General features: G+C 43.9%; 1 protein-coding gene across 1 annotated transcript; it reads left to right on the top strand.

Moving 5' to 3' along the window:
• Positions 1–1,749: 1,749 nt before the first annotated feature.
• On the top strand, positions 1,750–25,586 carry PDCL2 (phosducin like 2). The gene is made up of 6 exons (XM_060247305.1): positions 1,750–1,862; positions 12,409–12,529; positions 14,912–15,002; positions 17,752–17,895; positions 20,796–21,004; positions 25,449–25,586. Exons 1-6 carry the CDS (start codon positions 1,857–1,859, stop codon positions 25,565–25,567), a joined length of 690 nt encoding a protein of 229 aa, XP_060103288.1. The 5' UTR covers positions 1,750–1,856; the 3' UTR covers positions 25,568–25,586.
• The last annotated feature ends 620 nt before the right edge of the window (positions 25,587–26,206 follow it).

Genomic DNA, 26,206 nt, shown 5'->3' with positions numbered 1-26,206 from the left:
ATTAAGCCATTTGTCGTATTTCAGAGCTTAATATGTGCCACAGATCATGGGAGGCTGAGCTTCAGAAGCTGGTAATAAACCAAGGTAATGTGGGATGCCTGGAGTTCTAATAAAGTGCCTTTGTATATGTATTGTGTGTCTTTCTCTTACCACTGACTGCCTTTCAGGCCAGAGGACTTGACTTCTAGTTGAGACTGAGAAATCATAGTATTTCTCATATTAGGAATCAAACACAGTCCACACATTTCCCACTCTTCTTATCTTAATAATAAGACTACAAGTTAATGACTGAGTAAGAGCAATTGGCCTTGTGTCACCCAGTGGGTTTCATCACTGATAGGAGATCTGAATGTGGGTCTCCCCAGCAAACTCAAAAACTATTACAGCCATCATGGTGCATTGGTTAAACTGCTGGACTATGAAATGGGATAACCAGAGCTTTACTCTGCTCTGGTTAGACCTCGCCTAGAGTATTGTGTTCACCACAATTTTGGACACCACAATTTAAGGATATAAACAAGCTGGAACATGTCCAGAGGAGGACAACAAAGATGGTAAGGGATCTGAAGACCAAGTCCTACAAGGAAAGGATGAAGGAGCTGGGTATGTTTAGCCTGGAGAGAAGACTGAGAGGTAATATGATCACCATCTTCAAGTGCATGAAGGGCTGTCATATAAAGGATGGTGCAGGGTTGTTTTCTGCTGTCCCAGGTGGTCAGACCAGAACCAGTGGGTTGAAATTAAGAGTTTTTGGCTAAACATTATGAAGAACTTCCTGAGAGTTAGAGTGGTTCCTCAGTGGAACATGCTTCCTTGGAAGGTGGTGGACTCTTCTTCCTTGGAAGTTTTTAAACAGAAGCTAGATGGCAATTTGACAGCAATACTGATTCTGTAAACTTAGGGGAGGTATTTGTGAATTTCCTGCATTGTGTACGGGGTTGGACTAGATGATCCTGGAGGTCCCTTCCAACTTTATAATTCTATGATTCTAACTTGTCACTCTGCCATGGAAGCCTGCTTTGAGATATTGGGCCAGTCACTCTCTTTCAGCCTAACCCAGCTCACAGGGTTATTATGAGGATAAAATGAAAGAGGGAAGAATTATATTGTAAGGTACTTTGGGCTCAATTGGGCAGAAAAGTCAGGTATAAATACCATCAAAGTAGCTTTCTCCCCTCTCCCACATAAACCTATCACTGGGAGCTAAACAGAACCAGGGCTTTTTTAAATAGCAGGAACGCACAGGAATGCAGTTCCAGCTGGCTTTGTATCAGGGGGTGTGGCCTAATATGCAAATAAGTTCATGTTGGGTTTTTCCTACAGAAAAAGCCTTGTATGAAACAATTGCAGTGTCAGGGTGTGGCCTAATATACAAATGAGTTCCTGCTGGGCCTTTTCTACTAAAAAAGTCCTGAACAGAACATTATGGTTTTCCATGGGTTGTGTCTGGGTTGCCCAGTTTAACTTCTTAGCCATACAGGGTTTTTTTCCCTGTAGAACGGAGTTCTTGAACCACTTTGTGGAAACAAAATTCTCCAAAAAATGTTTAAAAGTTCCTGAGGCGCATCCATGTTTTCCTCCTTCATTTCCCTCTTGAGAGTTCCAGCTCTGCAGTTATGTGCCAACTGTGGCTTCTGAAAGTCATTCCACTTTTTATAACACAGTTTTAAAGAAAACGGAACCCTCAAGAGTGGCAGTTGGCTCCACCTACACTTTTCTCACAGGAAGCAGCATTCTGAAGCAGTTGGTTGTCAGTTCTCATCTGGCCACCTGGGAACAGGACTGGCTTTGTAGGGCACAATCCCTCTGAGGCCAGCAGCCAAGAGAAAAGCTTTGCTACGCATACAAAAACCAGCATGCAGGTCAGAAAGATGTCGTGTTTTGGCATGTATGAGGATGAAGAAGATTAGGATGGTTATCGCCAGTGTTCCCTCTAAGCTGAGTTTGTGTGAGCTAGCCCAAGATTATTAGCCTCCAGCTCACACATTTTTGTCTTAGTTCAGAAAGGATGACCCCAGAGCAAACTAATTTATGCAGTAGCTCACAATGTTAATGCCAATAGCTCCCAAAGTAGAATTTTTGCTCACAAGACTGCAGCTTAGAGGGAACATTAGTTATCACCTCTACCTTTGCTGCCCATAGTAGTTTACTTCCAGTTGAGAAGACAGGCAGTGGCAGAGTTTGAAAGTAGGGGAAGGATGCATATATATACACACACACACACACACGGTGGCTAATAGCTACTGATGAAGAAGAAGATATTGGATTTATATCCTGCCCTCCACTCCGAAGAGTCTCAGAGCAGCTCACAATCTCCTTTACCTTCCTCCCCCACAACAGACACCCTATGAGGTGGGTAGGGCTGGAGAGGGCTCTCACAACAGCTGCCCTTTCAAGGACAACCTCTGCCAAAGCTATGGCTGACCCAAGGCCATTCCAGCAGGTGCAAGTGGAGGAGTGGAGAATCAAACCCGGTTCTCCCAGATAAGAGTCCGCACACTTAACCACTACAACAAACTGGCTCTCCTCTGCTCCATATTTTTATCCAATTCCCTCTTGAAGCTGGCTATGTCCTGTCTCTTTAACTGAAGCTTAATGGGATGTTATGGGAAGCTTAATAGGTGATGTCTTTGAGCCAGAGTTCTTAAGCACTGGGAAAATTACGGTCTTTACAAATCTTCACAGACTCATCCTGGATTTCCAGAGAATGGAAAATGGAAAGCACATGGAGGTGGGGTGGGGGGACCCATGCACTCTGCTCAGGACACCCAAAGCTTGGAACCAGCTCTAATAGCCATGTTGATCCATAGCAAAAACCAAAGCCAAAAGTAGTATAATATTAAGATCAGTTTTTCCAACAAATTCTGCCTCTTACTCCCTACTGATGCAGGGGTGAAAGAAAGAAAAAACACTCTGAACATCCTCTATTGATTATGCTTCATGGGCTGTTCCAACACTGAGCAGCAGAACAAACCTCAAAGCAAAATCGTTTTTTTTTTCCTTTAAAAAAAAATCAATGGTACATTCCTGTTTTGTCGCCACACATTCGTCATGAGCTTAAAATTTTCCTAAATGATTTGGGACATATTTCTAGTGATTTTAAATAAGTTTAACTATGCTAGTTTAACTATTAGGGGGTTAGGAGTGCAGGAACCTTTCCTACAATTTCCATTCCCAGCCCACCTGATTGGATGTGGAATTAGAGGTTTGTAGGTTCAAAAGGGAGGGAGAGAAACAGGCAGGGATCCTAACTGCATTCAGGAGAAAGAGAGAGAGACAGCTGTTCCAAAGAATCTCTTATTTATTGAGCTTCAAAACCATTATGCAGAAACTTTCAAATATGTAACTTTCTCATATGCAGCATCCAAAATTAATCAAATACCTGAAATATCCTGGCTGTCTGAGAGCACAATCCAAAGGGGGGGGGGGGCGGAAAGTCTTTGAGAGCAGAAGATCCACTACGTGGGCGCAGGAAGGATTTGCACCCGTATATGTCCAGTGCCACCACAATGGAGGGGAGTTACGTGTGCAGGGAGCCGCCAGAGTGCTGAGGGCAGCGGTGCCTGAGGGCTGCGCCCGAGTGTGGGCGGAAGTGAGGCAGAGCACGCGCTCAGGCGGAGGAGGGGGTGGAGTTGGGGGTGTGGTCAGGCTTAAGTGGCTCCCTGAGCAGTTTGGGCCATGACACGCCCCCCTCAAGAGGTGCAACATTACGCCTGCAAAAACAGCGGCGTGTCCCATAGGCATTCGTTGAAACCAAAAACAAAGGTCGACTCCACCACCGCAGAAGCTCGCAAACCCCTCAGGGAGCGGTGTGATTGCCTCACCAATCCCCTCATGCCTTGGGCTGGCGAGCCCCCTCCCTAGCACCCAATTGCCATGCCCCCCCTCCTAGAAATACTTCTGCTCTGCCTCATGCAACTCAGTTGTTAGGAAGAGGAGCGCATGGTGAGGGGTTCTGCTGGTGAGCTCCCCGCCATGCAGACTTAGAACAAAGGACAGGTTTGGTGATGGGTTTTTCACTGCGTGGTAGCTTTGACAGTATCTTTGACTTGCGAGGCGGAGAGCGAGGTCTCTCCCCGGGGCTAACTGCTGTTGTTTCCAGGACTCCACAGGTTCTGGGCTTGCAGAGGCTCTGCATGCAAGTGAGGACTGTCGCCCATGGCTGGGTAAGTTTCACTGTGCACCCCGACTGTCCTCCCCCTCCCCTTGCTCTCGGCTGCTTGGTGTGTGAGCATCTCTGGCACTTGAACCAGGTAGTGGGCTCCGGCAGGGGGCATTTGCTGACCTCGCTCCCCTGTGCTGCCGCCTGCTCCCGTTCCTTGGTCTTCCCTCTGCCACGTTCCCAACCCCTGGCAGGGCATAGGTTGTGTGTGTGTGGCAGCTGCCCCGTTGTGGGGAGGTGGGTCAGAGACTGTCCCTTTAAGAGAGCACCTGGCTGAAACACCTGCTCTTCCAGCAGGTGCTCTTGATCTCTGTCTCCGTTTTGCAGGTGGGACTGCAACAGAGAGGCTTTCGCGTGTGTTGCTGCACCCCCCCACTCCCTCAGTTGTTTTTGCCCGCAGCTCTGAATGGAGCCCCACCCACGGCAAGACTGCCCAGCATGCACCAGGGAGACTGTTGCACTCTGTTCTAGAAAAATAAAGTCTGAGCTGTGCCCTCTGTTGTCTCTCCTGCTTGGCATCTGCTGCACCTTCCCTGGGCAACAACTCCCCTCCTGTCAGTGGCCTCTCCAAGGGAATGCCTGGGAGGGTGGGAAGACTTGGTTCTTGGCAGGGGCAGGCTATGAGCCACCACGCTGCCCCTTGCATGGCTGGATAGGGGAGGGGGATGCTGCCCCTCAGCCTGCCTGGGCTGACAGCCTACCCAACCCCACAGGGCTGTTGTGCACAGGGCACTAAGGGGGGGCTGCTGAAGTGGATGCATGCCCAGCGGCTCGCACTCTGAGTTCTGCGGCCTCCAGGGGAGGTGTTCCTTGCACATAGCAGAGGGCGGCAGCAGGGCAACACTGGGGGGGGGGCTCCGGGGGGTGTCTTTTGGACTTGGTCTGTCCGCTCCCAGATCCACATTCCAGCCGCTGTCTAGGACAGCGAACTCCTGCACTTGGTACTTCCTGCTTGTCTGTGCATGCCTCTGCTTGCCTGCCTGCCATTAGTTGAGTCTCTGACAGCGGGAGGGAGTGAGGGGATTGATGGTCTCTCAGGTATGGGCTTTCCATCCTCTCGCCTGGTCATGTGCAATGGGCTGGCAATCCCGTGGTCCCGTGCGTGGTCTCTGGATTGGGCTGCCCGTGTATGATGTAAATCCTTCAGATGTAAATTCCTTTAGCGAACCGGAGAAAAGGTGGTTGTAACATAGTGCTTGGCTTAAGACCACATAGGACTGTATGGTATGCTCAAGGTGGTATCTGGAATCATGGAGATCAGTGTAACAGTCAGTGGATTTTCAATATAAGGTTGTGCTTATAGGTCCATCTTGTACACTGGTATTGAGAAAACTGGCCCATTATTTGAACAGGTCCAGGTTGGAGGTGGGGTGGAAACTGCTGAAATCCTGGTGGGATCTCTTCCTGATGGGATCTCTTCTTTCTATGAGCCCAGATGATGAAAATAGTATTGGCAGATCTTAAGCTTATTATTGGTTTGTGGATTGGGACTCTTAAACCAGCACTGAGCTGAGTTTTAAACTAGCTCAAAACTGGCATTTCACTACTTTTCAGAAGGCCAAAGACTTCTTGCTGAGCAGACAGGTTAAAACGGATAAAAGGAAGTACTTCTTCACCCAAAGGGTGATTAACATGTGGAATTCACTGCCACAGGAGGTGGTGGCGGCCACAAGCATAGCCACCTTCAAGAGGGGTTTAGATAAAAATATGGAGCAGAGGTCCATCAGTGGCTATTAGCCACAGTGTGTGTGTGTGTATATATATATATATATAAATATAATTTTTTTGGGCCACTGTGTGACACAGAGTGTTGGACTGGATGGGCCATTGGCCTGATCTAACATGGCTTCTCTTATGTTCTTTATCCAGCTGATTACAGCTCTGGGTTAATTCAGCATCAGAAGTGCTTTCTCTAATGCCACAGTGACTGGGCTCCTTGCAGCATCCTCCAATCTTTCTGCCATTAAACTATAAATTGTGGTACACAATACTTAATTTGGACTTTTGGTGATTATACAGTTTTATAGCCTGATCTTGACTATTATAATTGTCATTCAACCATAGTTTCATTTAATAGGGCCAGTGCTGTGTCACTTGGGTTCTTGTGTACATACTTTCTAGTACATGCTTAACTGAAGTGTCTGTAACAATTTCCAAGACTTATGGGGTTTAAATATACACTTATCTTTTGATCTTTAGAACCTGCCTCAGTTTGAATCATGAAGAAATATATCTTATTGCAGAATAATCCAATTTCAGTATTCACAGAAGATTCATGAATCCTTATTTGAAGAGACAAGAACAGGCAATTGCCTCTGATTTAATGTATTTCATACCTAGAGGAAATGTCTTGAAATTCATCTAGCAGTGTAATCTCTGCAGTTGTCAGGGATTTTGAACAAGGGCAAGACATGCCATGTAAAGCATTCCTACTAATGGCAATAGATTGCAAGACTCTTCCTCTATTTATGATATTTCTCCAAAGAAATACCTGGACTGTGATCAGATGTGGAATGAGAGGTTTGTAGGTTACAGCTACTGTCCTGTAGACATTTCAGTTGAAACTATTAAACTTTCACATTGCGGTCCTAAGCAGAATTACATCCTTTTCAAAGGACTTAGAAGGATGTCACTGTTTAGGATGGCTCTGAGAGGCATTGATCTTATATTCTGTGGCAAAAGTATTAAACACAGTAAGTCAGGGCTAGAGATGCCAACCTCCTTGGAATTACAGCTCATCCCTAGACTCCAGAGATCAGTTTCCCTGGAGAAAATGGCTTTGGAGATAGATTCTATGACATTCTACCCCACTGAGGTCCTTGTTTTCCCCAAATTCCAGGAGTTTCCCTCCTACCTCCCTGCTGGTGGTCAGGGAAGACCTGGTACCCTAAGCCTGGCCTCCTTTAAGATGCTCAAGCAAATGGTAGTATTTTCAGCTTCTTCAACAACAAGAAGGCACCACAATGTCCTCAAGTCTGTCCTCCCACTGGCTGCCTTGAAGACCCTTTTGATGGTCAAACTATATTAAATGAATTAAAAAAAACCAGGATCTGCAGAGATTATTTATCTCTCATGATCCAGAGCACAACTGCCACAATAACCCCCTCCCCCCAGAAGATATAAGATTTAGATCCAATGTTTCTTCTTTTATGGAATTCAAGGCAATATACATGAGATACCAAGGAGATCTCCCATCCAGTCCCCTGGTTGCAACAAGATGCTACCAGAGGATAAGAGACAGCCAAGACATTCAATCCTATGAGGTTGCAGCATACAATCCAACCAGTATACACCATATAAAACAACCCTCTTCTGGCTGGCCTATGACTAGCTGGTACAAGAAACTGCGTGCAGTTATATTGGATGTTCGCTGCCTCTAAATGTTTAAATGTTTTAAATGTTTAAATGTTTTAATGTTTTAAATGGTTTAATGTTTGAATTTAAATGTTTTATACTTAATTCCTATTTATGTTAGATTCCTATGTTGTAACCCGCCCTGAGCCACTTGTTGGGAAGGGCGGGATAGAAGTCACAAAATAAATAAATAAATAAATTTCCATGCAATGGATGGGATTTTGAAGGTGCTGTTCTTTGGACATATGTTGTAACTGTTATGAGAGAGGAATGTGTTCCCAAGGTTGTTCTGAATTACATCAAGATGAGGGAAAGAACACTTTTTCCCAATGAAAGGAGCAATAAACTGCTTAAATTACCAACTGAATGCCTGCAAGGAGATACCTATTTCCCCAACTGCAGGATGGCTATTCAGGTCTGAGTGGGGCAATAAAAGAGAGAGATGTGTGCTCCATGTTGATTGGAGAAAAGTGTAGAGAATGACCCATGAGGGATATCATTCACCAGCCTCAGGATTGCGTGAAGGTAACCCACCCAGCTGGGGCAAGAAGGCGTAAAAGTTCTGGACACCCTGTTAGTGGTGTTCAAACCAGACCAGGAACCAAGGGAGGAATACTTCATAAATTCCAGCTGGCTTTTGTCTATCCCAAGGAGGGGATGCCAAGGTACCATCTGTGTCTCTAAAGCTTAGACTAGTGTCAAGTGTTTTATTTTTCTTCCTCTGTTCTGCAATAGTCCTTAGTGCAGGGATATATCTTTTCCCTATAGATGTGTGTTCTGTCTAGACCAGGGGTGGCCAAACTTGTTTAATGTGAGAGCCACATAGAATAATGTCATATATTTGAGAGCTGCAAGACATGAACATAAGAAGTCTGATAGCTGGAAGGAAGGAAGGACAGAGAGGTGGAAAGAAAGCAACTTTAACTTTAAATGCCTTTTCCAAGCAGCAGTGGGGGCTTTGAGATCCACAAAATGTATGTGAAAGGGCCACATGTGGCTCCCGAGCTGCCCCTACACTAGACTGTAAAGCTATGTTATAGTGAATATAGATCTTGTTCTTTTAAGAATTCACACTGTGGTCAGAGCCTCACTTGTGCATTTGTTTATTTCTTCCATGCATACTCTACATTACAGGGGTGTCAAACATGCTGCCCAGGGGCCAAATCAGGCCCCCGGAGGGCTCCTATCAAGCCCCCGAGCAACTGGTTCTTGTCTGCTTCCTTCTGCATCTTAACTTGCTTTGCAAGGCTTGCCCAACTGCACAGGAGCTACAGAGCAAAACCTCGATTTTCTCCATTGGTTGAGGCTCCTCCCCCTCCTGGTCCCCTGGGTAGGGAAGGAAAGAGCCAGAGCTTCCTTTGCCCAGTTCCCTGGATCCCACAGGAGAAATACAAAGAAAGCACCTTTAAGACCAACAAGTGCTAATGTTTTAAGCATTTTTAAAAATCTTTTGTCATGTTCGTCTATGTCCTTTAAACATTTTATATCTTTGCTACCTAATCTTAAACAGGTACAAAAAATGGCCTGACCTGACATGGCTCAGCCCAGCCTGACAAGGTCTTATTTATGTCAGATCTGACCCTCATAACAAACGAGTTCAACACCCCAACTCTGCAATCTCCTGGCTAGGCTGGGTTGGCCTGACCTGGATAACCCAAGCTAGCCCAATCTTGTTAGATCTCAGAAGCTAAGCAGGGTTGGCCCTGACTAAAATGTGGATGGATTCTCTCCAAGGAATACCAGAGTTATGACACAGAGGCAGGCAATGGCAAACCACCTCGGAATGTCTCTCATCTTGCAAACCATATGGGGTTGCCATAAGTCAGCGATGACTTGATGACACAACACCCAAATAAAAGCAAAGGCTGGGCTGGAGAACGAACAGGAGAAATTGAGGTGGGAGCCAGGAGCATCCACACTTCTCTCAAGTATATACAGATCCAAACAGTGCCCTAAGCCTCTGAAAAATGAAGGAAAGGGTGACTCTGCTTGGGTGGTGGCAGATCTGAAATACCCAATGGGAAGGGGGGGGCGGTAGAAAAAGTCGGGAGAGCTGTCACACACTCACCCCCCTACCCACTGTGACAGTAACCACCGCAGCCCATTTTAAGGGTATGCACTGTCACTGTTTTAGATGCTTCAGTTTTTCTGTGTTGCTCAAATATCAACCAGGCACAAAACTATGATGAATACTTCCCCTCTTCTTTGTCCTTTGCAGCCCAGCCAATGATTCCCATCTCTGCTCTCCTCTGTATAACATTTCCCTGTACATGGGTAAAAAAATTGGGGGAGGGGGGGATTGAATGCAATAAGAAACCCGGAAGAGAAGCTGAAGTTTGCAGATGATTATTCTAAGTATGTTAAGAGAGCACTGTCTATCATTATTAACTACCACTAAAATTGTATATAAATGCAGACCATTAGGAAATGGTCGAGTTTAGAGGGAAATATCAAGGATAATTTTTTAAAAAAAAATCTGAAAGACTAAATGTGAATGACTGATTTGAAGGCACTCAACTGAACGAAAAACATGCTAATCATCATTTCTAATACACATCCCAGCGAAGCAAACTGCAGAGTATCTGGTTTGCATGCAGAAAGTCCCAGGTTCAATCCCTGGCATCTACAGTTAAAAGAACTGGGGTGATGTGAAAGGCCTTTGCCTGAGATGTAGCATAGCCAGTGTATGTCTGAGTAGAAAATACAGACCTCGTTGTCTTCTCTGCACTGCTGCAGATGCCTTTGATTTTGCAGCATCAATGTTGCTTCCACAAGAGGTTTTTCTTTGTGATGTTCCCTGTGTTTTTTTCCTTTTAATGCTTTGTGTATCACCAGACCTCAGATTCAGTGGGAGTTCACAGGAGCACAGCTCCTAAACCTTTCTGAGAGTTCCACCTCCTCCTTCTGAGAGTTCCACCTCCTTGTCCATAAAATAGTATGTGCAGCTGCATAACAATTCCTGGATGAGCTCCACCACCTATTTTTCTACAAAACAACCCCTGAGTATCACTATGTCTGTCAGCTGACTTATGGCGACCCTGTGGGATTTTCAAGGCAAGAGATATTCCATGGTGGTTTGCCATTGCCTGCTTTTGTGTCACAACCCTGGAATTCTTTGGAGGTCTCCCATCCAAATACTAGGTAAGGCAGACTCTGCTTAGCTTCTGAGATCTGATGAGATCAGGCTAGTTTGGGCTATCCAGGTCAGGACTCAGCCCTAAGTGCCACCACCTAAAAGGCCTTATCATGCGTTGCAGGTCTTTATTAGCTGATCTCAACATTTGAGTAAGCTCATGCTGAAGAAAGTGGTCCACCAGCCCTGAGCCCTTTAGATTTATTGTGTGAATAACACAAAGTCTGTGTGCTTTCTCTAAATATACCAAACAGTACAGTTTGAATAAATTCTACATAATCCATTTCATGGGCTTAAACTAGTAAAATACATTTCGATCTGATAAGGAAACAAGTGTTGCATATATTTCATTTCCACCCTGAATTTCAGTGTCTGCCTCCCCCTCCCATCAATTGATATTTGACTGCAGATATCAGGGGCCATCATTCTTCAGGGAAAGTGGGCAGCTCCCCTCTCCCAGCACACTAGCCAATGGCAAACAAGTCCATGCTCTTTTAGGCTGCACAGAAGCCTGGGGTAATTACTCAGTATTTTTGTTATCCCCAAGCAAACTACCAGTGCAAAAAATATGTAAAAGAATTAACACTTCATTGTATTATTCCACTGAAAATTATAAGGTACTGCTTTATGAATGCTGTATCCCAACTGGATATAAACCCTCACTCCTGTTTCACATATTGACTGCTACTGGCTGAAAAGGGGAAGCACATCAGTGTGGTGGAACATGGTTGTGTTTCATGTTACGACTTTGCCATTTTTGTCAGAAGACTGTGTTTATTGTAACATGTAGAAACCCCTTAAGACATACTAATTCTATTAACAAGTCCAGCAAATACTTTATTTATTAATTTACTCTGCCATTCTAAGATCTATACCAGGGGTGGCCAAACTACGGCTTAGAAGCCACATATGGCCCTTTCACATGTTATTGTGTGGCTCTCAAAGCCCCCGGTGCTGCTTGGAGAATGCATTTAAGTTAAGTTGCTTTCTTTCCCACCTCTCTGTCCTTCCTTCCTTCCTTCCTTCCTTCCTTCCTTCCTTCCTTCCTTCCTTCCTTCCTTCCTTCCTTCCTTCCTTCCTTCCTTCCTGCCAGCCTGCTTGCCTGCCTGCCTGCCTGCCTGCCTGCTCTCAAACATCTGATGTTTTGCAGCTCTCAGACATCTGACATTTATTCTATGTGGTTCTTACATTAAACAAGTTTGGCCACGCCTGCTCTAGACTTTTCTAAGTCCACTGAAGTTAATTTGCTTAGAAGGGTGTTACTCTGCTCGGAATGGCATCGTGTTTTTAATTCTTTTATATCTAAGCCACTTTCCTGCCTACTTCAAGCACTTGAAAGGGCTAACAGTCAAAAACTTGATTTCATTTTATTTATACCTTGCTATTCTCCACACTGGGGACCCAAAAGAGGTTATAAAATTGTTCTCCCCTTATCACAATGACCACCCTGCAGCATAGGTTAGGCTGAGAGGCTGACCCGAGGAATATCAGTGTGGTGCAGTGACTAGATTATTGGATTTGGATGAGCGGAACCCAGCACAACAAAGAAGTGGCTCTCCCTTCTGCCATGGGAGCTTGTTGGGTGATGTTGGGCCAGTCCCACACTCTTTGCCTTAGCTTCTTCTCAGGGCTGATGTGAGGATAAAACAGTGGAGGGGAAAATGATATAAACTGCTTTGGATCCCTGTTGGGGAGAAAGGTGGGGTAAAATTGAAATAAATGAACAAGAGTATAAATGATATTTAGAATTTTAAAATAGGATCCAAATGAAGATACAGAATGGAATGATATCTTGAGAGACTTCGGGATTCTGCCACCAAAAGAAGAGGTCAAGGATGAAACTGAAGAAATGGTGTTACGCTTACAGAAAGAAGCAGAAGGTAAAAATTACTGTCCTTTCAATTGACATTTCATTTTAGCAGAGCACCAAGCTCGCCTACACAACAAGGAAGCGACATTGTCTCTGCCCGGTATGTTTTGTATGGAGCAGAAGGCTTCTTTACGAATGCAGAAGAAGGCTTATTTATGCATGTTATTTATACATGTCTGCCCTGTGGTGCAGAGTGGTAAGCTACAGTACTGCAGTCCAAGCTCTCTGCTTACCACCTGAGTTCGATCCCAGCGGGAGCTGGGCTCAGGTAGCCGGCTCAAGGTTGACTCAGCCTTCCATCCTTCTGAGGTTGGTAGAGTGAGTACGCAGCTTGCTGGGGAGAAAGTGTAGATTGCTGGGGAAGGCAATGGCAAACCACCCTGTAAAATGTCTGCCATGAAAATGTCGTTTCTGCCTAAGCAAGAAACGACTGGTGCTTGCATAGGGACTACCTTTACCTTGCCATATTCTGACATTTCCTTGCCTGTTTGTATCCCAACATATTTTTGTGATTTAACATATCCCAAGTGATTGCCAGAACTCCCTTTGGGGTTCACTCATGCTTGTTACAACCTTGATTCTGGTTCCACCCCCAAAGTCTCCTGACACCACCCCCGAAGTCCCCAGATATTTCTTGAATTGGACCTGGCAACCCTAACTCAGAGACGACATGCAATTGTGACTTTAATTTCATTGAATCCATCGACCATGTACTTTTAAGTTGCCCTGAATTTATAAAACTCAGACAATAGCTGATTTTTCCCTGTACTTAGTAAGGATTTTGCATCTCCAACTTGCTGAGACTTCTAGGCTACTGAGCAGTGTAGATGGATGGGTTACATAGAGGGCTGCTAGATTTTTGGCTGCTGTTGTGGAACTATGGAAAATTCTAAAACAAGTGCATAAACACTATCATTATGGTGGTAGCTTTCTATTAATTGCTTAAACTCAGCAGCTTTTTTGAGACCACTGGGTTGAATGAACTGTAATAGAAAAGAAAGAAAAGCATAGAGCAGAAGACTTATTTAGGCATGCAGAACAAGGCAGACAATGTCATCATCCCAGGACTATACCATCTGAGAATATAGATGGGGGAATCAAGCCTATAAATCCATCCACTTATCAAAATTACCCCTAGAAAGCTAGCATAACAAGCTAGTTAGCCCAGCCTTGTCTTTTCACTGTTTTCTATGAGTGGGCAAGTTTTAAGAAGAGGAACACCAACAGTTGATCCTTTGCCTACAGTCTGAAGTAACAGAGTCCAGGCTGACGCTTTTCTGACTACTATTCAAAGAGCGTTTAACTCTTGCACAATAACCTCAATGTCCAAAACACCAAATTAGAAGCTTTAGTGTCCAATAAGGAGCTCAGGGACACTTTGGGTGGTTGGGTTTTTTTGGCTTTCCAACATCCTGAAGATAGAAACTCTGTTCTGATGGCTTTCAAAACTGCAGCCAATAGCCCCAACTTGTTCTCCTGGAGCTCAGCCTTACTGTGTGGTCTTCAGCCCATGGGTCAGGATTCTCAGGTGTGCTGTGGAACCCATGCTGACTTGCAAGTCTCTGTAGAGCCACCATTCTTTGCGTTGCTTTTTTGGAAGGACCTGCAGCTAGTGTACATGTATACAGAACAAGATTGGGCTGCCAAGCCCCCGGGGTCCCATTATGTGCTACCCAGGGTTTTTTTTTTTGTAGCAGGAACTCCTTTGTCTATTTGGCCACACCTCCATGATGTACTCAATCCTCCAAGAGCTTACAGGGCTCTTAGTACAGGGCCTACTGTAAGCGGCAGGAGAATTGGCTACATCGGGGTGCATGTGGCCTAATATGCAAAGGGGTTCCTGCTACAAAAAAAAAAAAAAAGCCCTGCTGCTACCACTCATAACGGCAGTGGTAGAAAAATTGAAAAGAAAATGCAACCTCTTACCAGGAGTTCTTATCGGAAGTGATAAAAGGATAGCTCTAGGAATCACTGGAAATTCTATCATTTTACCATAAAATATCTGGTGATTCCTAGAGCTACCTTCTATTGCTTCCAGTAAGAACTTCCAGTAAGTTCATGAGGCTGCATTAAAAAAAACAAATCTCCCACAAAAACAAATGCTGCAATCCCCCCAACCTTCCTACAACAACGGTGCCACATTCTTAGCCTCTCTTTGCATACAAGCAAAAGAAAGTGAGGTAGACGAAAAGCCATTTTTAATACTCCACTTTTGTATACCTTAAGGAGTCTCAAAGAGTTTACAAGCACATTCCCTTCATCTCCCCTTCATCTTATTTTAACTGTTTTCTTGCAGTTATAATAAGGAAGAGTTATTTTCTTCTCTATCCTTGGGTGACAGAAAAGTATTTTTGCTGTTGATCTTCAGTCATTTCACCCCATTCCTTTTTAGTGAAGCCTTATGAAAGGATGAATCTGGAACAACTCAAAGAAGCTGAAGATGTCTTTGATGATGAGGACATGAAAGCTGTTGAAATGTACAGGTACACAAGACTTCTGTTTGTGTTGCTCTGTGGGCTTTGATCCTGCAAGCAAAGTGTGGTTTTGTCTGTTCCTTTAATCCAGACCAATGTTTTAGATACCTGAAGTCCCACTGGATATAAGGGGAGCCAAGAAAGCCAGCTGACTTGCATGGGATCCATCAAAATAAATTTTAGCAAACAAAAGCTGCAAACAAAAATACAGAATGAATTTTGAGACACCTACCCTGGGATTGGAAGATCCTCCAGAGTAGAATGATGGCCTCTAGGCCCAGACAGACGGCTCTTGGACTGGAATGACAGCTCCCACAGTGGAATGACAGTCCCTGGGAATAGCAGAAGTGTTCTGGAAAGGAATGACAGCCCTTGGAATAGAAAGGCAGTCCCCAGGGATAGCAGAAGTGCTCTGCCCTTCCAGTCCCAGAACACTTCTGCTACTCCCAGGGACTATCATTCTGCTTTGGCAGCTATCATTCCAATCCCAGACTATCGATTCCAGTCCCAGAGGCAGTCATTCCACTCTAGGGGCTGTCATTCCTGTACCAGAGCAGTTTATCCTGGCCCCGGGACTGTAATTCCTCTCTGGGGAGTAATGTCATTTCTGTCCCAGAGCACTGATTCTAGTCTCAGAGGCTGTCATTCCACTCTGGAGGTTGTAATTCTAGACCTAGCACACTTTTTAACTCTCAGGGACAACCAGCAACTTTTATTCTAGGCCTAGAGCAGTCTATCTAGATTCTGTGATGGTAATTCCACTCTGGAGGCTTTCGTCCCAGGACTAAGGCAGATTCTTCAAAATCCACTGCACATTTTCACTGCACACTTCTGTCTGCTGCAATGTGATTCAGTGTAGCCCATGCAAGTCAATTGGCATTCCTGGGTCTCATTATATTCAGTGGGCTGTCAAGCCTCTCCTCTTTCCCAATGGGTATCCCTGTCCTTTGTTTGAGTGCATCCCTGTAATGGCAGACTGACAGAAGGGGATGAGTATTGGTGTAAAAGAAACTCCAGATTTATTGTTCCATTAGCTTTTGTGGCCCAAAGCTCTTTATGAAATGTATCCTCCTGCTGGCATATTTAAACACAGAGAAAGAAATTGTAATTGGTGAGGTTCAGAAAACTATTAAATGTAAGTTGTGCTGTCTGTGAAGAAGAAGAATTACAGATTTATATCCCGCCCTTCTCTCTGAATCAGAGACTCAGAGCAGCTTACAATCTCCTATATCTTCTCCCCCCACAACAGACACCCTGTGAGGTGGGTGGGGCTGAGAGGGCTCTCACAGCAGCTGCCCTTTCAAGGACAACCTCTGCCAGAGATCTGGCTGACCCAAGGCCATTCCAGAAGGTGCAAGTGGAGGAGTGGGGAATCAAACCTGGTTCTCCCAGATAAGAGTCCATGCACTTAACCACTACACCAAACTGGCTCTCCAGTCTGTGACAGATGGTATGCTGTGGGAAGACATTTGGCCCCTGTTGTTTACATTTTTATCTCTGTTTTCCTGTTCATAACTGCCAATAAACATACTTCATGCATCTGATGAAGTGGGCTGTAGCCCACGAAACCTTATGAGTCAATAAATCTGTTAGTCTTTAAGGGATCACAAGACTCCACTTGGTTGTGCTGTAACTGAGTACCACAACTACCTTTCTGGAATGTCTAACTACTTTTGATTACATGAAAAGTTGGAAACTACATTCTGGTCTTACTTCATTAGGATTTGCATAGGTAAGTAGCGCCACCTAGTGCTTTCATCTGTAAAAGCCATGGATTTCATTTGTTTGTGAACCAAGCAGCTTTTATTTTTCACTTTTCCGGTTGAGTCCAAGTTACTTGTAATGTCTCAATAGAAAAATGTGTAGTTATTTTAAATTTGTCCAGGTTTACATATATCAATACAGAGAATGACAGCAGTGGAAATAATATCCAGAAACAGTACTGTCAACGATAGTATGAGCATTTTAAGTCCTCAGATCAGGCTAAATAAAAAACAAAGAGCAGGAAGATAGAAGGGGGAAAATATATATTTTAGGGCATAATGAAAAAGTACTGTTTTCAGCCTGTAACTTTATGAAGACGGCATTCAGTAGGTACTGCAGACTTAACTGGCAGAGATAAGCTCCCCTGGAGAAAATAGCAGCTTTGCAGGGTGGCCCCTCTCCTCCCCAAACCCTGCCCACTCCTGGATCTACCCCCAAAGTCTCCAGGTATTTTCCAACACAGACCTGGCAACCCTAACTGGACCCCACTGAGGTCCCTGTCCTTCCCATATTCCATCCCTAAATCTCGGGGAGTTTCTCAACCTGGATCTGTCAACCCTACCCACCCCCCTGCTGGTGGTAAGAGGGGACCTGGTAACCCTAGTTAAATAGACAAGACTAGGTAACCATGTTGGTCCACAGAAGAAAAATCCATAAACAACAGTATTATATTACTTTTATTTAGCAGGACCAACTAAAATGTAGTGGAAATATAGCATCAGGAAACAATAAAAAATGTTGACATGGAGAACCTTTAAGCAAGCTGTTTCTTACATGCATTTTGAGGCAGTACAATCACGTGAGTGATCTGTTCCACACATGCAGCAGAAGGTCTGAACCTGCTCTTGCTCCCCATATTTGAAACCCTTCCTTTCCAAAAACCTCCGAGGAGCTGACATGGTCCATAGCATTCCACATACTGGCAGGTTCTCCCTCCTGTGTTCTGTTAACAATATCGTATGTAAGAAATGAACGCAACATTTTCCTTAATCAGGAAACGACGCTTAAAAGAACTGAAAGCTTTACAGAAGACGCACAGATATGGAGAACTCAGAGAAATTTCTGGTGAACAGTATGTCAAAGAAGTGACCAATGCCCCCAAAGATGTGTGGGTTGTCATCCACCTGTACAAATCAAGGTAATTGTCAGGATTTCAAAATATTGGACTTCAAAACAGAGACAGATTTCCTTCTTAGTGAAAACAAAATCCATACAAACTCAAGAAATTTATTCTGGAGTGATTGCCTGAATATCCAGACCTTTAATGATTTCTACTGAATTTGTCTTAAAAATATTACTGTCTTTCCTAAGTACATTCCAGTCTAGATAACAGATGTCATCTCTTATTTCATACTGCACTCAGAACTCCTTATCCATCAACTATGATAAGACAAAAATCCTGCTGTTCTCCAAATCATGGAAAATTAATGGCAGACGCATTGACCAAGTTAAATCTTTTAGGTACTTGGAAGTTCTTTTCCATTATAATTTGAAATGGTGCATGCATCATGATCAAGCCCTTCTTATGGCCAAGAACAACATATTGGCATTAACTCATTTCCATTATCAAAAAGGCAATCAATTTGTCCCAGCCGCTTTGTGAATTTTTTGCACCACACTACTCCCTCAGCTACTCTATGGGATCCCTGTGTGGTTTCAATGTTTCAGCAAAAACACAGAAAAAAACCACAGCTTCTTTTTTACACTGCATCCTGGGCATTCCCAACTCAGTGCGTTATCCCACCCTGTGTGCCGAATTGGGTCTCTACACTACAGAGTCTGGAATCTGGATTTCCACAATCAAATACTGGCTCCACCTTCATTTCCACCCCTTACCCAACAGTCTGATTTCTCTTTTACTTGCAGACCCTTTTACCCCTAAATGGTTCTGTTCAGTACTTGGGGAAATTAAATCAATTGGTATTGATCTAGGTTAATTGACAAACTGCAGTGAAACTTACATATTTCACTTGATCCGCAGGAGAATACTGGATATTGACTCCCAATTAACAATAGCTGAAGCAAGGGGTACATACTCACCCCGCTTCTTGGACCTTCCCCCTTCCCAAATTTGCATGGCTCAGTACTTCTCAAATCTAATAAGCATACATCAACGCTGAGCTTTTATGTTGGCCAGATTCAACATATTTCTATCATCCGTGGTCTCTGGTAATATAAGGGTATCCCTTACGAACAGAGACAGTGCAGATGTGGTAGAGAACCTGACTCTATATGGCACATTCTACTAGACTGCCTGATATTTTCCCAGCACTGACGGCACCTGATCAAACCTCTCCTCTTAACCCCCAACTTGGTGACAAGCAAAAGGATAGAGTTTTTTGGTGGCTGACACATGTCCCTCAATTACTGAGCAGGTTGCAGTATTTCTGGCCCTAGCAGTGAATGAGAAAGAAATTAAAAATGGAGTCAGGTAGGGAAATACCTTGCCCCACTTTTCTTAGCTAAGTTTTGCATGTAACCTTGTATTCCCATGGTGGTTGGGCTTGCAAATTACTGTGGTTGGTATGTCCCATTTTGAAATTCCTTTGGGCCTTGTTTTTCGTTTCTGTTATGCCTATAAAGGTTATTCCAATAAAGGTTATGTCTGTCTGATAACAGATGCTTGCCCCTGAAATGTACATAGAAATACTTTCTAAGTATATTGTGTGTTCATATGCTATGCACAAAAAACTGGGGCTTTTAAGGAAACAACATCCAAAATCTTGTTGGAAACTTAGATTTATCTGGGTTTCCCTTGATTAATAAATCTAGGAAGTTGAGGTATTCTTTAATAGATGACACACCTCTTAGTCTGAAGAGAGCCACTTGGGAATGTTTGTTAATGCGCAACAGAAAGAAAAAGACAGCCAGCGGAAAAGCATTTTTGCCACTGTGGCAGCTATCTTCAGATTCTAGGCATGAGGAAATGCAAATGTGCATTCAAACGCTGTTGGCGCAACTACCCAAGACAGTTTGGTAGGCGGATGAGCTTCCTGGATGGCTAGAACATTTTGCTAGTTAAAAACGCTTAGCTCTATTTGTTTTCGTTGGGTCCAAGACCACAGATTTGACATGCATCGTGTCATGGTGTTGTGAAACAGAGCTCCCCTTGATGTAGCTGAGAACTGAAGCAGAGCAGGAAGCTTTCAAACTGAAATTTGCAGACAAGGAATACTTAGGAATCGATGAGCGATATACCGTGGGCATGTCATAGCTTAGCAGTCTTTGGCACGGCTGCAGACAGAGGATCTAGGGGAACTTATTGGGAGGAAGCAGAGCTCAAAGGGGTTGTCATACGGCCAGAAACCACACCCCAGATTGAAACCTGAATACAAATAGTTTAGCTGGCCCAGAAGGCAGGGCTTTTTTTGCAGCAGGAACTCCTTTTATATTAGCCAATCCTCGAAGAGCTTACAGGGCCTACTGTAAGTTCCAAGAGGGTTGGTGACATAAGGGGTGCGTGGCCTAATAGGCAAAGGAGTTCCTGCTACAAAAAAAAAAAAAAGCCCTGCCAGAAGGTATCACCTGCTTTTCCACACTGTTTTATACCTTGTAGTTCATGTTCTGGATTGTATGTAGCCTACTTTACCTTAGATAGCTTGCTGCTTGCATTGTTCTCCAATTCTGTAATCTTAGTCCCATCGTATTGTTCATTTTTATATGCTGTTTGATCGCACTGTTTGATGTCCTGCAATCTCCCTTGTGTCTCAGCAAGAAAGGTGGACTACAAAACGAAGATGGACGCATAAGGCTCTGTTGGAAACTCTTGCCTTCTCTCTATGGAATATCACAGATAAGAAAATGTGACATATTCCTGTACACATGCAAGGACAGCCATGGGAATCATTCTGGTCCTGGCTGCTGCTATGGAAAGGAGCCCAGCCTTGTGGGGCAATGCAGTGGATTTATGAATGTGCAGTCTTGCTGGGGAGTGCAATGCAGGGGTTGATGGGGAATATTTGATGGGAAATATTTGTGTTTCAGAGAGCGCTCAGTGATCAAAGAGATCTTTTTTTTTCTTGTTGGGATTTCTTTTAGCATTCCCATGTGTTCACTAGTTAGCAGACATCTCAGCCAACTGGCCCAAAAGTTTCCTGAAACCAAGTTTGTGAAAGCCGCGGCCAACAGCTGCATTGAAAATTACCACGACAGTTGCTTGCCTACCCTGTTTGTATATGAAAATGGACAGATCAAAGGCAAGTTCTTGGGAGTTATGGAATGCGGAGGAACAAACCTGACAGTGGAAGGTAATAGTTGAAATGTTTTTTTTTTTTAAACCAACCAGATGCCTGCCATGACCAACTAGGGTGGTGCAATAGCCCTGGAGCAAAGACTGACAGCAGTGCAGGATCAGCTCCGCTTGGACCTGCTGGGTTGCAGTGATGCTGACAGCACATGTAGGCTCAGGCAAAACAGCTTCCCTTGCCATCATTCCTACAACCCAAGTCAATGCCAAGAAGGCCTGCATCACAAATGATTATTATCATATAATGCTGTGTGTGGTATAGCCATCACCATCAACCATCACCCATCACCAGTGGTCTGACCTAGCCTCAGATCGCAAAGCATGGAGGCACACCATCCACCAGGCTGTCTCTTCCTTTGAGAACGCACGCATAGCTGGTCTTGAGGACAAAAGGAGACTGAGGAAGAATCGCACTGCTACAGCACCAACCCTAAATCAGACTTTTCCCTGCAGCCGCTGTGGCCGGACCTGCCTGTCCCACATTGGTCTTGTCAGCCACCAGCGAGCCTGCAGCAAACGTGGACTATTGCACCCTTCTTAAATCTTCGTTCACGAAGCCAAACCGAGAGAGAGGGGGTATAGCCAGGAGATCCTAAGTTTGCCTAGCTGCCTGAAGTACAAGCTCTTTTAGCATTATGCACCGCTAGTTGGCGAGCTAGACTTCTTTTTTTGGCTGAGAGAGCTTTGAGACTGATCCAAGGTCACCCAGCTGGCTTCATGTGGAGAAGGGCAGGATTGAACCTGGTTCTCCAGATTAGAGCCTGCTGCTCTTAACCACTACACCAGGGGGGCCAAAGTTGCTTAACATGAGAGCCACACCGAATAAATATCAGATGTTTGAGAGCTATAAGACATGAACGTGGCCAGACTTGCTGTGGCCTGCCAGCTCCCAAGATGCCAACCATGATCCTGTCCAATCCACTGTGCAATTATATATCATTACACATACAGAGAGAGAGAGAGCGCATCAGGCAAGAATAAAAGCAGCCTTAAGCTGCTGACACAACTTCTTTTTTATTTCAATTTATAACAGTCTCTTCCCATATATGCCCCAGAGGTCACTTTGTTCGGCCTCCCAAGATAGGCTGACAGTCCCCAGCCCAAGAGATACCCATCTTGCCTCTACCATGGCCAGGTGCTTCTCAATCCTGACCCCAACCTGGTGGAATCAGCTCCCTATGGAAATCCGGGCCCTATCTGGCTTGTTAGCCTTTCATAGGGCCTGCAAAATGGAGCTGTTCCACCAGGTCTTTGGGTGAGGCAGCAGGCATCTATCCATTAGATCGGTTGGCCTCCCCTACCACACTGTATTGCTGTCCTGCCCTGCTACATCATTTACTGAATATCATATCATATCAATTTTATTTATATCCCGCCCTCCCTGCCGAAGCAGGCTCAGGGCGGCTAACAACACAGATCAATACATTAGTTTTACAAAATATTTAAAACAAACTAACTAACACTTTAATTAAAATTCTACTAAAACTCTAAAATCAATAAAATTAATATACTGGTGCTATACAAATGGTGAATTTCATTAGCAGTTTCCCCCTTAGTCGGTGAAGGCCAATCGAAAAAGGGTGGTCTTGCAGGCCCTGCGGAACTGTTCAAATTCCTGCAGGGCCCGCATTTCCTCTGGAAGCTGGTTCCATAGGTGTGGAGCCATAACAGAGAAAGCCCGATCACAGGTGCTCTGAAGCTTTACCTCTCTCGGCCCGGGGATAGTCAGCAAGTTCTTCCCAGCTGACCTCAGTGCTCTCTGGGGTTTGTATGGGGAAAGACGGTCCCTAAGGTAGGCAGGTCCTTGGCCATATAGGGCTTTAAAGGTAATAACCAGCATTTTATAACGAATCTGCTATATAACTGGCAGCCAGTGCAGTTCACGCAGCCCCAGCTGTATGTGCTCCCACTTTGGGAATACTGTAATTGTGTTTTTTATTATTATGTTGTTGTGATTTTATTGTGGTTTTATTATTTATGTTGTACTTCACTCTGAGCCCCTATGGGGGAATGGGCAGAATATAAACAAACAAACAACAACAACAACTGATCTTTGATGGTAATAAACTGAACTACAAGATAGCTAGAACTGTTTGTTTCCTGGAATTTTTCTGAAAGTTATATATTTTGGCAAGCATTCTCTAGCTCCCTAATTGTGGGGGGAGAGAGAGAGAGGGGTGGAAAGACAGCAACTTTAACTTCAAATGCATTCTCCAACCCCCCCTCCCCCACTGGCTAGCTTGGCTTGGAGAAAGGATTTAAAGAGACATATGCCTTCTTCAAGCCAGCTGATGGGGTGGGGGGCTTCAAGAGCCACATAATACGTTTGAAACCGTTGCATGTGGCTTCCACACTGCAGTTTGGCCAGCCCTGCTGGCTCTGCCTGCATCACTATCAGCCCCATAAAGGCCACTTGTCTCATCTGGTTCTTGGTGGCCAGGACCTTCCAGAGCAGTGGCCCTTTGGGGACTTTCTCAGCAAGTTGATGAGCCAGACTGTCCAAATGCCTACAGATGGTTAGGATAAAAATGGCTTTCAGCATACAGAACCCTGATGGGCTGGGTTAATTACTCCCCCCTCCCAGTTTTCTACTACAGCCTAATTATCTTTCTACTTTTTGCAAAGGAAGCAGCTGCTCCCTATTTCCTCAATATTTTCCTTGGAAAATCTCCTTTGCAATGGTCCTAATTCTAAATATCCCAGAGATTCTCTAGTCTGTGCTGTTTCCCTAATCAGCTCATGGCTTGCTCACACTACTGGGGCTTTACACTTCTTAGGCAGCAGAGCCTGCTAGATAGGCTGCTATCATATTAATATTGGGTGTTTTTACATTCAGTTTGATCCAGAGTTTTAGAGTCTTCAAATTGCCTCACACCTTCCTGTGACTGGCTAGAGAACATAAAGAGAAAACACTGTTGGCATTGGGCCCTTGTCATGTTAAACAAGATAAAGACTGGCACTTGTGTTGTTTATTTTTTTTAAAAAAACTCTTCCAATTGCAAATATGTTTTACACTTATTTAGCATCTCTTCTTGTAGTAAAAGACCATCATTTAATTTCCATCTTCTTCTTGATTCTATGTTCCACTGCAAGAGTTCTTCTATGGGATTGTGCTCTACAACCATCTTCAATTGAATCTCTACTTTTTCTAAATTCATTGTCAAACTTTTTGATGTCCAAAACATGTGTTCTTGAATATGTTTGATGTCTGTCTGAAAAGAAGGTAAATTCTCTGCCCTTTGAATGCCTGGTCCTCCAGGAAACCTCTAATTCCAGCATTTCCGTGTATTGAAATACATGTTTAGGTAGTTTCCCACCTTTAGTATTCCTTGATTTGTTTTTTAGGGGGATCTAGTACTCCATTCATATCTCCAAAAATCATTATTTCCTTACCTTGAAAGTCTAGCACAGTCTGGCCAAAAAAAAATCTTGAATAATTTAACTTCAGCATCATTTGGTATATATATTGTTGCTATTGTGCATATTTTGCCTTCTGGGAGTCTCATTTTTATGATTAGGTATCTTCCATCTGGATCTCTTAATTCCTCTAATACATCTAATTGTGGATTGTTTATGTAAATAGCTACTCCACATTTTTTGTTTTGTGCTGAAGAAAGATTTGCCTAATTTTTATTTTTAAAACTTTGTTCATATTTCTTCCTTATATGAGTTTCTTGCAAGCATATTAGTGTTTTATTTTTTCAGTTGACTGAAGATTTTCATGCGTATTGAAGGGGAATTCAGTCTATTGATATTTATTGATGCTATTGTTAATTTATCCATTATCCTGTTACTTTTCTTCCTTTTGGCAAGTATACCTCTATTGCAAATTGTCAAGTCACACTTGATTTATGGTGCTTTGCCATTGCCTGCTTCTGCATAGCAATCTTGGACTTCCTTGGTGGTCTCCCATCTAAAGACTAGCCAGAGCTAGTCTTTAGCTTCTAGCTTCTGAGATCTGCAGAGATTATGCTAGCCTTTGCCATCCAGGTCGGGTTGGCTTACTTCTACTTGATTATTAAACTCCAGACAATGTACATCCAAGCAATGGTCCTAAGTTCTGTGAAGTTCCAGAACAACAATAATCCTATTAGAAAATCTTTGTATCCAATTTCCCAATCAAAGTAGAGCCCTGGTAGGGTCCAAGCCAAGAGGCTGACAATCTCACACTCTCGTATTAGAACCAGCTGGTGGGCTCATAAATAGTTATTTCCCTATTCACTTATGGCTAATCACTTCAATCAACGTATTTACATGGCTGATTCCTAGGTTACTTCAGTAATAATTACTGGAACAAGACTGACCCTACAGGGTCTACAAAATTGCCAGTTCCTGTATAGCCTCTCTAATATATTCCCCAATCTAACTTTTTTTTAAAAGTGTTCTGTTTCTAGTGTTAAAGATGTTGGTATCTCAGCTCACCTCAAGACCTCTTTTTGTTCCAGAACTTGAATGGAAGTTGGCAGAAGTTGGGGCTCTCAAAACAGATTTGGAAGAAAACCCCAAGAAGAACGTTGTGGATATGATGACATCGTCAGTTAGAAATGCTTTCATACGTGACTAAGTGGGGATGGCAAAGAGACTGCGAGAATACTAGAAGAACAAAAGCTGGCGCTGCATTTATGGTTCATTTCGTTGCAGTGTATTAGTGCTGCTTTAAAAATAAATAAATAGCATAGCACAAATACAATTGGGGTCATTTGCTCTATCAGTAACAATGCTGCCTTTATGTAATAGCCACATGCACACACACACTACTCCAATCCAGAGCTCCGTAAATGCTCTAATGCGCATATCCTGCTTAGAACTACTGTTCCTCATTCACCGGCATGGAGTGGCCATCTTGGAATACACAAGAGCATGTTCCTTTGTTCTTCAAGGGAAGGTGTTGCAGGCAAGACAGCTTCATATGCCCCGCAGAGTTCCCATGCCTACAAACGACAATGAGAACAAGGGAATTGTCCCTTTAAAAAGCCAGACCAAGTCACCCTATCTCACTTCCTCCACAATCCATCTAAAAACTGAATTTGGCTTCTAAGCCTTCTAATCTCTCAAATAATCTAGGTTTCTGTTCTTGGTGTATAGGACAAGTGTTCACTTAGTTCAACAGCATGTCCGTGGAATAAATGGAGTCCACCTAGGCGTTGTCCTTTTTTGCATTTTTTGTCCTAGTAAGAGTTATCCTGCTTTTGTGTTTCCTGCT

Source organism: Heteronotia binoei, chromosome 9, assembly GCF_032191835.1.
Source record: "Heteronotia binoei isolate CCM8104 ecotype False Entrance Well chromosome 9, APGP_CSIRO_Hbin_v1, whole genome shotgun sequence".
Taxonomy (NCBI): Eukaryota; Metazoa; Chordata; class Lepidosauria; order Squamata; family Gekkonidae; genus Heteronotia; species Heteronotia binoei.
The sequence above is the reverse complement of the archived record's forward strand: the minus strand, read 5'-3'. Positions and strand labels throughout refer to the sequence as shown.